The 14,182-nt window shown below is 38.5% G+C and overlaps 1 protein-coding gene across 1 annotated transcript; it reads right to left on the bottom strand.

The window, feature by feature from the left end:
- Positions 1–235: 235 nt before the first annotated feature.
- Positions 236–8,670, bottom strand: LOC128223913 (uncharacterized). Its single transcript, XM_052933375.1, has 2 exons — positions 8,592–8,670; positions 236–4,558 (listed from the first exon to the last, which is right to left on the bottom strand). Exon 2 carries the CDS (start codon positions 4,553–4,555, stop codon positions 404–406), a length of 4,152 nt encoding a protein of 1,383 aa, XP_052789335.1. The 5' UTR covers positions 4,556–4,558; positions 8,592–8,670; the 3' UTR covers positions 236–403.
- Positions 8,671–14,182: the final 5,512 nt, after the last annotated feature.

The raw sequence follows: 14,182 nt of genomic DNA, 5'->3' as shown, positions 1-14,182 counted from the left end.
GCTAACCGCTTAAATCAGCGGTGAACGATATAGTAAAGCTATTAACGTGGTGGGGTTAACACTTCATCGCTCAGGAATGTACATACGTGGGAACTAGGCTACAACCCATTCATAGTATTTTGTTGGTGGTGTTTATTATTGAGGTCAAATGAGGTTAACACGATCTGGTACATCGGTATGTAAACATTTGCAAATGAGTAAATATAACAAAACTTGAATAATGTTGATACTTTTATTTACATATATGCATAACAATATATAGCAACATTAAAACAAGGCATTTTACCATTTGTATGACAACACATTAAATGCAATAACAATGTGACACATAAAACGTTATGAACAATATGAATTTATAATACAATTACATGATATGTACATATACAGCAAAGGTTTTCATAGTTTAATATCCATAGGGTGAGGTTGTGTACGCATTTCCAATGACGCGTTTATCAAACACAATTTTATAGTCTTTATATTCGGTTTTTGTAATGATACAACAATTTTCAGGACTCCGAACAATCTTATTTGTATCAACGACAGTTATTGGATTTACTTTATCTCCACATGTCACCATTTTTTGCACAGTCTCAAAGTTAATGTCTAGAGTATTCTTAAAGTTTAATGTGATTCCGCGCACTTTACAAATGGAAGTTTGTCCAGCGTCGTCTGCACAATTCAGCCTGTAGGCATAGTTTTTGGGCCCGCCGGTTACAAAATCTGTGATGCTATTTCCAGGGACTTCGTCAGTTAGGTCTCCCAAATAGTCACCGAGAGGGGGCTCCCATTCCCCAGGGCGTGTTGTAAATACCAACGAATCAGTGTCACAGTAGGCCAATCGTGTATCCAAAGGCTTTAAATAACTATAGAGCTTTAATCGAGCTTGTGCTGTGGTGTATGCCGCAATTACCGTATTTGTTCGACAAGAGGCTTCCACGAAATCAGTGTTATATACCCAGTCAATCTGTACTCTATTGTCGTTAATGAAACGTACATTTTGTACTTTTTGTTGATCCGATGTCATCATGTCGGTAAAGATAGCCGGGTCATCTGTGAGCGTTGTCTGCGTCAAATTAGTACGTTGCCCAAACTTTCCCCAAAATGAGTTCAACATCAACTTGGCGAGTGAGCGCAGGCCCGGGTTCTTCTTGATCTTATCATAATCCAGTAAAATGCCCTCTTTCTCGTAATATTCTTTAATATATCTTTGTTTGTCCTGTTCAGTTACACACCATTTAGGCCAACCACTCGCTTCCTGTTTCACCTTTAAAAATGTGTTGACATAATCCGTGAATATTCCGCCCGATTTGGATACAGAATCATACTGTGAAATCTCGTCAAAGTGCCAGATTTCGTAGATGTTTTGAATGATATACCCTTGTGAAACAGCTTCCTTAATCTCATCGGTCACCCATGTACCCGTGAATGTTCGCTCAGTGTCACTATGCGTACATTTCTCTTGTTGATAGGTCTCAGTGCACAGGCGACATAGACTGAACATCAGCTTTCCATTACACTTCATAGGTAAGACGGGTATATGGAGATTTCTAGGTGGCAATACCTTGCATTTAATGAGGCCTTCATAGTTCGAAATGTTTTGGAAATTGTCTGTAATAATCTCTGGGTGTCCGAGAGGAATCTTGCCGGTTTTGTTTATGTATGGGTACAAGGATGTAACGTCATAGTATTTTATTTGTTTGTCTGCAGTGGCTTTCTCGTATAATTTAAATGCCTCGGTACGACCGCCGTAGAATGCATCCCGTGGTTCTAATGGAGTTACTATTTCCAGATTGTCTAAGAATTTCTTCATGGTGTCATTGACTTGTAACTGTTGCTTAAATTCACACTCCCATAATGCCGTATATGAATATCCTTCCGCTTCTATGAACTGTTTCTTTTCCATGGTTCTGGTATACAAATCCCCCATGGACATTTCACTCACAGGATTGACAGTAGACTGTGAGTAACATTTGGGACAACCGTGCCAGAAACAACCGTGGAATTCTAAAACATGACGACGTCCATCGTCTTCATAATATCCGTCCACTTTGTACGGACCTATAGACTTCTCGCCTATGTTTCGACCATGTTGAATGAAAATCACCTTTTCGTTTGCTATGTAGGACAGCCACTGATAGGCCATGACCGACTGCTTTTCTTCTGGTCGATAACCGTGGGCAGGAATGATACCAATCGTTTCTGGTGCTAGGAACAGTGTCCTATACACAAGATTGCATGCTGATGCTATGGTTATGCATTTTTCAAATGGATCAATGCCTCGATTATGATCCCTCGTGGTCAGTTTCATGAATAGTGTTCTAAAAGTCAAACAACATTTTCTTAAAATATCAACGTCGGACTGACAGTAACGTAAAAGGTCCTTCTGAAAGTCAAATGTGTCATGCTCATGTTGTTTATACCAGGTCAAGAATTTCCGGCGTTTTTCTGGTTTCATTCCATCTGGACAATAGTACTTCATATCAGGAAGGTGGTCGAGGACGACATTTTGATTTTCTCTACGGTTAAACAAATGTGGAAAGTATCCTTTGGCCAGTTCTGTTTCACCAAAAGCTCCAGGCATGTCCGCCAAAGCCATGGGTATGAAATTAATGGAATCAATGAACCTTATCTTGCACTTGGACACTGTGATAGACATATACTTTGAGCCTGTCGTGATAACGTCTGGCAGAATGGCGTTATCGTGCAGATATTGTAATATAGGGTAACTGTCATAGCCCTTGAAGTTGTGACATATAACGGTGGTGCCGAAGTTCGGTTCCGAGAAAAGCCATTGGCAAAACAATTTTGTTGTATCAGGTCCTGAAAATACTTTGATATTAGGCCCACATTTCAAACATTCAGAGTCAGGTTGTATTTCTTTGCTGATACAGAGACTGCATACCTTGTGGGCCACACAAAGATTAGGAGTGTGTTCCATCGACCCGCACCATGATTTTGCACAATTTATACATCTGTCTTCTCCTGGTAAATAACCATCATTGCACTGTACGATGGTATCCTGAGTGCATTCGAAGTCGAAGAATATATACTGTGTCTCTTTAGGTTTCTTTTTATTGTCACTGTTGTCATCTTCGTTAGCCGGCTGCATATAACACTTGTGATCTTCCATGACGTAGTCCTTACATGTTTTACAATAGGTCTCGCCACACATATGGTCCCGTTTGTGTTTTGATCGGTTGATAAACTGGTCGCAATTGTTACATCTGTGATACATCTCACACGTAGATTTTCCCTTTTCAGATTTTTTTAGATGAAGGTCAAAACAGTCTTCGTTTATAAATTTACAGTTGCATGTTTTACAGTGTTTCCAATCCTCTTCTTTGTTTGTATGTAGATTTCGACAGAAATGACACGGGTTATTACAGGTGTGCCTTTCTTGATGCTGATACCCTTTCTTGCACACTGTGCAAAAGTAATTTCGGTTAAGGAATCCAGTCATTGTTGTTATGACATCAAAGTGACCATCATGCAGATACACATAAATCGGCACACCCCCTTCTGGACCACTAAATACGATGGCGTTAAAATGGTCCTTCGATAGTACATGTATCTGGTATTTTGGTACAGCAACTTGAAACGCTTTGACTTCGTCTAATCCACACTTCGTAAGAGGAATACAGGCTTTCCAGTGAAGTTCCTCAGCCAGTTGCCCCTGTATTGCATACCCCCGCCTTATGCTATTCCATTGAGGGTGTTTTTCATGACGGGCGATGGCCGTCACTATGGCGCGCGCACAGCATAACTCATCTGTGTTCTTTATCTGTATGATACTTCGTTTATTTTCTAACATTTTTGTTATGTCTACTACTGGTTTCATTTTGTAACCACTTCCAGTGGGCATGTGCACATGAACGAGTTCTATTCCAAATGTTTCATCCACAACAAATTGTTCATAGGATTGAAGTACTCTCTCAATCTCTGACAGAATTCGATCAACTGTCAAGGCTGATTTTTTCATAAATGGTAACACAATTGGGAAGTCTAGTTCTGGGTTGTCCAATGAAAGCCTAACTAAATCGCTCGATGCTATTTCATCAGTCATTTTGTTTATGATGTCCTGAAAAAGTGTTCGTAGATACTTGAGTATATTCGGCAAATCTGTAATTTCCACATCGTTCACGCGTATTCTGTAATAACTGGCAGTCGAACGAAATTTCTCAATCTTTCGCTCACTAACTTTCTCAATGTCGTAATGAGCGGATGGATCTTCATCCAACTTCTTTCGTTTAGCTTCCCCACCACCTCCCTGATCATTAGATGGTCGTTTCACTCCACCTGCCCCGCCATGATCTTGGCGCAAATGTTCCTTAAGAGCGTCCTCTCTAGTAAATACTTTGAGACATTCTGGACAATGATGGTTGTTTTCGTCGTTGTGTTTTTGAAGATGTCGGTCTAAATTGTCTTTTCGATTAAATACTTTCTTGCAGGATTGACACTGATACTTCTTCCAGTGATTCATCGCTCGTTTATGTTGGAGTAGTTGGCTTAGTTTCGGGAAGCTAACCCCACATTCTTCGCACGTGTAAGATGCCATGGTCTGAAAGTAGAATGAAGTTGTGTGATTAGTCACGAGTTTATATACATCAAATACAAACATATATTTCAGCATGTGTTTCTTGTTTTACAAAACAAAACATCAAGACACCAGGCGAGACAACAAAAAGCCAGGCGAGACTACAAAAAACCAGGCGAGACAGCATAAAAATATTATTTTTTTACCACTGTATTATTCCAAATATCTGTCTTATCGTTTGAACTCACAGAATAAAAAATGATTTTTTTTTCAGATAACTGCATGCGTTTTATACTAATTGAGAATTGAACGAAAGCATTTGATTGGTTAAAACATTCGGTGCACTTGATATAAATACGGGTGAAAAACAACATCGCGTCATTTGTAAGTAAGCCACCAGAGAGTCAACATGAATAAATGTCCAGACTGCCTACAGGAATTTTCGCGGAGAGATGTCTTGTTAAGACATTTGCGTTGCAAACATTCAAGAAGTAGCCAAGCGTATCCGCAGGGCGCCGAAGCATATCCGCCGCCACCGCCGCTAGAGTTCTCATCCCCGGTATGCATGTCCCTACCGCCGCCGCCGCCACCACCACCGCCTACGCCGCCGCCACCACCACCACCGCCTACGCCGCCGCCACCGCCGCCGCCACCACCACCGCCGCCGCCGCCGCCACCACCACATACAGAACCCTCTCCGCTACCACCGCCATCAGAGGAAAACATTGTGTTCCAACATCCATTTACAATGATGATCTCTGGGCCAACAGCTTGTGGAAAAACTACGATGGTCAAAGATTTGCTGCAGAATCATAACAAAAAAATAAAGCCAAACGTTCAGCGCATAGTTTGGTTATATAAAAGATGGCAGCCATTGTACTCGATTATCAAGGAGACCGTGTTACCGAGAGTGGAGTTTGTGCAAGGCATTCCCACCGATTTGGAAGATGATGATTTCTTTGATTCAAGAATCAACAATTTGTTGATATTGGACGATTTATTCTCCGAAGCTGGAAAAGACAAACGGGTCACAGATTTGTTCACGGAGGGTTCTCACCACAGGTCTCTGTCCGTGATTTCAATCAACCAGAATTTATTTGGAAACAAAGACCCGACTCAGCGCCGAAATTGTCATTATTTAGTCCTATTTAATAACCCCGTGGATAAACAATCAGTTATGACATTGGCCAGACAAATGTATCCCGGGCAATCGGACATATTCATGAAACAGTTTTCAAAGGCTACGAAGTATCCTTACGGACATTTATTGGTGGATTTAAAGCCAATTACACCAGAAAGGGCAAGATTGAAAAGCGTTTTTTCTACACAAAGGAATGCAATCAGTCACGTGACCGGTGAAAACAATATAAATGAAGCAAATTTGCGAGATACTGGTCATTCATCAACGAGTACTCAGACGTATAACATCGCGGAAGAGCCAGAAAATATGGATAAAGGACAAGCTTGCGACGATTGTGGGCAGTTATTTGATACCACACATGACGTGCAAAGACACGTTAAAAATGGTTGGTGCCCCGAACACAGGGAGTCTAAGAAACGCCCCCACGATGAGATAAGCGATAGCGAGCAAGAGGAGCCTGTAGAGGATAACGAGGGATATATACAGTTGTGGAAGAAAGCCCGTACGAATAATGAGTCAAAATATGAGACAGTTTACAACAAATTTATAGACAATGGCGAAGACAGTGACGAAGCGCGGGAATTAGCGGATGAGCGCATACAGCCCTATAATGAAAAGGGCTTTTTGGACATATATGCATCTTTAATTGATCGATATATTCTTCCGCTCAGAAACAGTAGCATGCACAAGGAAATCATGTCTCAAGTAGATAAACTGGTTTCAAAAGGATACAGCACCACTTCTGCGGTATCAAAGGTTGTAAGAAAGCACAAGAAATATTTTGAGGATTTATTTGATGTGGAATCATCCGAACATGAGGAAGAAAGTGGGGATGAAACTGACGTCAGCGAGGAGGAGACAGTATAAATATATACGATTATGTGTGAATGTTCATTTGTGTTGGGGACACTGAACGGTAAACATGGATGATTGGAAGGAATATTTAAAGAATATTTATTATAACCCTAAACACGCAGCAGCATTTGCAGGGCCGCAAAAACTTGACAAGGTGGTGAAAAATGAAGGAAAATTTAACATTGGCATGCACAGAATACGACGGTTCTTGCATGATCAAGAATCATACAGTCTTCATAAACCTGTAAGAAGACGCTTTCAAAGAAACTATGTCGTGAGCGCCGGTAAAGACGATCTATGGATGGCTGATTTAATCGATATGGTCAAGTTTGCCGATTGGAACCAGGGTTTTAAATATATTTTGTTGGTGATTGACACATTCTCAAAGTACGTTTGGTTACAACCGCTGAAATACAAGACCGGCGATGAAGTTGCTCGTGCGTTTGAGAAAATATTTACAACTTCTAATCGTTCCCCGACCAAGCTGATTACTGATAAAGGTATATTATGCATATTTAATATTTGAATTGGAATTTGCCTTTTAACGCGCTAGATCTTAATTTACTATTTGAAATTGTTCGGTACGTTTATGCATATTGTAATTTTACAAATATAATAATATCAGACTATATATTTTCAGGGCAGGAATTTAGAGCTAAGAAAGTCCAAAATCTCATGAAGAAAAAAGAAGTCCACTACTTCCCAACTCAAAACGAAACCAAAGCCTCAACGTCGGAACGAGCTATTCTAACCATCAAAACTCGTCTCATGCGCTATTTTTCGTACAAGGAAACGGCAACATTCCTACCAGTAATACAAGACATCGCTGACAGTTATAATAAGACCCATCATAGAACAATTGGGATGCGACCAGTGGACGTAAAAGCCACAAATCAGGAGGAAGTACGTCTGGCCACATATTTCACACGGAATCCAAAGTCTAGAAAACAAGGACCCAAACTGAAACCGTTTAAACTTAAAGTGGGTGATTTTGTCCGGATCAGTCACCTTCGAAATGTGTTTACTCGTGCGTATGATGAGACATACACTGGCGAGGTGTTTAAAGTGCACAAACGTTATAACAGAGGAACACTACCTGTTTACAGATTACGCGATTTACAAGATGAAGATATTACCGGAACATTTTATGAAAGTGAACTTCAGAAGACATCGTATAATGAAAACAGTGCCTTCAAAATTGAGAAAATATTGAAAACGAAAGGCAAAGGACTAAATCAACAGTATTTTGTAAAGTGGAAATACTACCCTCGTAAATTTAACAGTTGGATCAAAGCGAGTGATTTTGACTTATGATAAATGACCAGCTATGTTGTCTATACTTGTAGGTGTATGTTTAATACATTGCATTATAATTATGATGTATCATGTAGTATGTACTGTAAATATGATGTAAATAAAACTTGTAAAAATACTTGAATCTTGGTTGTACATTTTAACATAACATTGGTTTAAATCACACACTAATATAACAACACAGAGCAATGTATCGTCTGCTTGCAAACACTACCTATAATAAGTGATTTAAACGCTCTAGTAAAATACCTATGTAACCTTGTTAACTCTCTGGTGGTTTAAGAGCGACTGAGCGAAATGTAAACATCCTATAACATGCTGGTTTCTGATTGGACGACTTGTACAATTACATAACATAACATAACATAATATTTATTGTAATACAAGGCCTCCGGTCAAAAATACAACATACAAATAATATATCAAAGTGGTAAATTAGTTATGTAAATCAATATTGGTACATGTAAAACGAATCTCGAACAAACAAACAAAATGTAATTTAGTCAATATTTACAAACTGTAATATTGTTAATTATTTTAAATATAAACAATAGTCATATAAATACAAGGATATATATATCAATATACATATATAATGTCATGTAACTAACATTTTGTATACACATATATTTCAAACATGATGAACATGTCATTTATTTTGCAATGCCACACATATATATTTTTACGAATGTCAAAACCTTTGATCAGATAATTTGACAATTGAGGCAAATATCAGTGAAAACTCACCTTAAATTTGACGACTGTATTCTCGCTGTAAAACTACCAGGAGCGTTAGTCGATGTCTGGTGTAGTAATGACACTTAATTGGTATATACTGCGTATTAAATATAAAGGATTGCACAATCGATTGAAAAACATAAACAAGACCGGACATGTTGAAACTCGTTACGCTATAATACATACTTAACCTCGCTGAGCTGATTTAAGCAGCACGGTAAAAATAAATATCCCTAAGCAGTTGAACATTAAAAGTAACGTCCGTTATCCTACCAAACTCATAAAGACAATTCGTTTGCTTTAATAAATTTAACCCGGGCGGTATGTACTTTAGGTATAACGTCGAAAAAGCGTCGTCTGCAATGGCAGACGGTTCAATACGGTTACGCAAGAGCGGTCTCGAAAAATCCCTCATTTTTCCCTCAATCCAAAATGGCCGCTTTATATAGATAAAGAAGGAAAACTCCAAGGACACCAGCGACCATACTCCTAGCCTTGACTACTGCCTCGAACCAAGGCCGGTGTTAAAGCAAAGGAAACCCTCACAAATCAACCACCAGGAGGTCAACTAAAATAATAGATAATCTGACTATTAACACCATATCGATAACATCACACTATAATGTTCAACCAATCAAACAACAATGAAATCGCTGAAAATGGTGGTCTTCAAATACGATTTTTGAGCAAAAATCAGCATTTCCTTGAGGGTTTCAGCTTTTGGTATAGTTTTTTAACACTCATTATGATTTGCCACACTTAATTTCGTAATTAAAAGTGCATTTTACAAACCATGAGCTAGTCTCTTTAAGATCAAGAATTGTAGTGAATGTTAAAACGGCACTAAAATACACCCAACCCGCCAAAATAGAATAATAATAATTTAATATCTATTTATTCTTATTTGTTATTTTTTGGTGGTGGAGAGGGGGGGGGGGCAAACGCAAAAGCCACGTCGCAACATTCTCTGCTGTGATGGTCCCGTTTAGTCAAATTTAATATACTGTATATAAAACCAGTCGATCCCTTCAGGGTTGCGCATGCTTTTCTCTGAAGGGAACTGTTACGTCTTCGTAATCGTAAGCTAAACAACATACATGTTAAAACACTTCAATTTATTATCATTATTAATATTTTTTTACGAGTTACTGTTGACCCGGCATACATCCGAGGTTGTTGTCGATGGGAAATGACCGATGTGATCCAAATGTTAGGACGAAAATGGCCCCAGAGTTCGAACAGTCTTTTATACACCATTCTCCAGCAGTATTTTCAGAACTTTTGATTAATAATTGTTAAATTGCATTGCTTAAACGACCAAAAGACTGTCCGCGGGTAGTCTGATACCCCATTCATAATCAATACTTTTAATATTGACTTTAATTTATGTCCTCTGGTTTCAGTGCAAGAACGTTTCTCGCGCCATTTTCATCGGTTATTGGGAATTTCTATTAATTAAACGGTTAATAAATGAATGACAGATATGTCTGAGTAAGTTGAGGAAACGGATATTGCCATGGAAGAGATTCACGGGGAAGAAAAAACGATTTACTGCCGCCGAGATACCGGTAACGACCACATGAATTTCGGATAGTGACCCGCCATCCGATACTTTTACAAATGTTTACTAAAGTTGTACCCACCACCCTAAAAACACACACGCGAACACACACCAAAACAACAACGTTGGTACGCGGTGTATTATTTCGCGATTTAAAGAGTATTCGTTAAGAATAATGACAACAAATGTGAATTTCCTGCGTACCGTGTTCCAACTTCCTCAGGCCTGAGTCCTCCTAGAATAAAAAGCCGTTAAATACCGCGTCTTAGAGCTCGATCGAGATCTGGATGGCTAACACCTCTCAATTATGCATCTTCTTTACATAAGAAAATAAATTATATTATTTCTAATTTTATCCTTTGTGGAGCGAATGCCTTGTCAACCGTCCTATGTTTGATGTTATAGTTTATGTATTACAAATAAAAAGAATTATTTCTGGGGAGATACAGCGACCAGTGGATTAAGTTCGTTTTAACTTTTATTGGTAATACGTGACTAATAAGCTGTTATAAAGTGTAACGTTGAAACCCAGGTAAAAAGAAAAATCAGTGTGACGTCGCCAATTTATATAATAGATAACTCAGTTACGTACGACGATAAACGAAAACAGACCTCAGAATTCTTGTTAGAAGCAATTAACTATACCCTTTGCATTCAATTAAAGACTTATTATTGGAACCGATAAGCTAGTAATTTTGGCGTCGTTCACTGTCGTGGTCGCCAAGTTGTGATCACGTAAAAACAAGGTCAACGTCGTTAACCAATGTGAATCCATTCCTTCACACTCCAGTTCGTTGGTGTGATCAATGGAAGCTACCGGAATGGATCAGACGTGGGTATCGGCGACGGAAGAAAAATGCCAGACTCAGAATTGAATACTATATGAACACTTATGTTTATTTATTGAAGAAAGTTTTAGTTAATAAGTAACCTTTGTTTCAGTTTGAACTAATCAACGTATTCTAATATTCATATTAGATCATCTATGTATAAGTATCACGGATTTACCTGAAAACAAATTTCAACCTTTATTTTCCTTTTATACACCAACTGAAATCAAATCGTTATGGCTTCCGTGATGTTTTGTATCATTTTTCAGAAAAAATATGCGTTTCCAATATAACTCCTTATAGGTTATCGAACCTATTTTCCTCGATAACACATGCAGACCTACAATGTAGAATTTCACAAGCGCGTTAGACTTCAATCTATCCATGTTATAATGTACGCATCTTTGACAAGCCGTTTACAAATATTATTTCAATCATGAATGCTCGATAGAAAATCAATGTCCATCATCTAAAATAAATGTATGGCACGATGATGTGTATGAGGGTGCCCCAGCCACTATTGTAACGAGTACTACTTAAACCTCTTTGAAATTGCGGTTGTGTATTTATATCCTAATGTGACTTGTTTCAGGTTATTGCCGCCGAAGGAGAAAAGAAAACTCCCCGTGCGCTGAAGGAGGCAGCTGACATCATGAGCGAGTCACCAACCGCCCTGCAGCTCCGATATCTCCAGACGCTTAATACAATCGTGAACATAATTGGACCATCGTGTATCCTTTGCCGCTTGATTTGTTGCAAGCGTTTAGAGCGCCTGAGCCAAGACAAGTTCACGCACCTGTCCACACTTCAGTGCATTTGTCGCAATCGACAGACGATTGTGCCGAATAGGACATTTTGATTTATAGCTATGATCGACATGGCCGTATAAAATCATTGAGCAATTCTTGCCCAATTATATTTTATTCTAAGTTTTAAATTTGATTCAGGAATTTAAAGAGTGCAAAACGTAATTCAGCTAAAGACATATATAATTTTTCATTCGAAATCAAAACAAAAGAAATCAAAACCGTAGTTTAACTGTTATACTGCAAAACGATTTTGTATGAAACTATACCATTTTAGATGCTATAATACATACCTAAAGGAGTTCGTGCTTGCTTGTTGGCAAAAGTGATTTTTTGCGTGATATTAAAAATAAAAAAATACCTTCCTGGCTATACAATTTGTACAAAAATTACGCACTAATTGATAACTTTGTTTGACCTTACTCGAAAGATGTTTCAGCCTCTACAATGTCGTGTTTCAGAACGGAATTGAGGCCTTTGGGTGACCCGAGACTTATTTAAGCCTCTCCGATGGTCGAGTTTTATGACGGAATTAAGGCCTTTGGGCGACCCGAGAGTGTTGTTTAAGCCTCTACAATGTCGTGTTTCAGAACGGATGTAAGGCCTTTGGGTGACCCGAGACTTATTTAAGCCTCTCCGATGGTCGAGTTTTATGACGGAATTAAGGCCTTTGGGCGACCCGAGAGTTGTTTAAGCCTCTCCGATTGTCGAGTTTCATGAATGAATTAAAGTCTTTGGGCAACCCGAGACTTGTTTAAGCCTCTCCGATTGTCGTGTTTTATAACGGAAGTAAGGCCTTTGGGCGACCCGAGACTTGTTTACGCCTCTTCGATGGTCGTGTTTTATGGCGGAAGTAAGGCCTTTTGGCGACCCGAGATTTGTTCACGCCTCTCCGATGGTCGTGTTTCATGACGGAATTAAGGTCTTTGGGCGACCAGAGAGTTGTTTACGCCTCTCCGATGGCGTGTTTCATGGCGAAATTAAGGCCTTTGGGCGACCCGAGAGTTTTTACACCTTTCCGATGGCGTGTTTCATGGCTGAATTAAGGCCTTTGGGCGACCCGAGAGTTGTTTAAGCCTCTCCGATGGTCGTGTTTCTTAACGGAACTAAGGCCTTTAGGCGACCCCAAGGTTGTTTTAGCCTCTCCGATGGTCGTGTTTCATAACGGAATTAAGGCCTTTGGGCGACCAGAGAGTTTTTTAACCTCTTCGATGGTCGTTTTTTCATTACGGAATTCAGGTCTTTGGAAGCAAAATAAATTAAATCTATGTTTTATAACCTTCGTACCCACTCCTGAAAGTGTTGGTCTGTAATGCCAACTAAAGTATTGTTTGATTGCGGCCTTAATTAAATATTTTGTTGTCTGTTATAGTCAATTTGTAAATATAAATAGGCACTTTTAATACCTTCTCATGCTTTTTGTGTGCAAGTACTTTCATCATGTGTGTTTTCTTTTGTAAAGGTATGCATACTTTCATCATAATATAAACCCATTATATCATGTTAGTTATATTATCTTATTTGTAAAAATACCAGTATTCTTTATAAAAAAAAATTTATTAAGTTCTTTTTACTTGAACGTTTATATGATGATCTGTATTCATTTATTTATTCAAATAATATTATGCTACATGTTTCTTGTACTTTTATATACAAAAATATGTACCAAAAATAAAGACGATATACACCTTGTGTTCATCGACATGTTTGCTTTACATCTTTTACCTACTTAAATATTTAAGGATTGAAATTCGACATGTTGCATTTTATCGGGGTATGGTATGCAATGGGGCTGTTCAAAATGGGTGGAGTCCGAATCTACATTTCTGCTAAAATAAATTGATTATTCAAGAGCATTTTTTCTTTTCTTTCTCTCGTTGTTCTCAACGGTGGGTAAATTAGAACAGCTATCGTAACCTAATTGTATACGACAATAAATGCACAGATAAAATAGTTCCTTATTTATATGTTTATTTTCTATCTTTTCAAGGTCAAGAATATTATGAATACGTATTTTTGCATACAATGTGTGTTTTCGGTCCGTTATCGTGGTGTATTAAAACGTAAAAACCCGGGCGTTTTCGGTAGAAAACGGTCATTATTCAGTAATTATTCACGTGCCGTTAATGCCCGGTTTTTTGTTTTACCTATGCGCTTTCAGGGCCCGCATCATAACAATGAAGGCTGAGCGACCTGGTTTCTGACCGAAAGTTGGTCAACGATGCAAACTTTTGCACAAAAACATATTTTAGAATATATAATGTAGCTGCATACAAATACCAAAACAGGAAATAAACCACAAAAGTCATATAACTTACATATTTTCTGCTGAGTTGTCTTTTCCTGGCAAGCTGATGTGTTTACCAAATAGTTTTTTCTGCAGTTGTTTTGACTATTAAAAGC

This window comes from Mya arenaria, chromosome 17 (assembly GCF_026914265.1).
Source record: "Mya arenaria isolate MELC-2E11 chromosome 17, ASM2691426v1".
NCBI classification, from domain to species: Eukaryota; Metazoa; Mollusca; class Bivalvia; order Myida; family Myidae; genus Mya; species Mya arenaria.
The sequence above is the reverse complement of the archived record's forward strand: the minus strand, read 5'-3'. Positions and strand labels throughout refer to the sequence as shown.

Excerpts from the sequence above, each read along its gene's own strand:
- LOC128223913 (XM_052933375.1), bottom strand. The coding sequence starts at position 4,555 with ATGGCATCTTACACGTGCGAAGAATGTGGGGTTAGCTTCCCGAAACTA.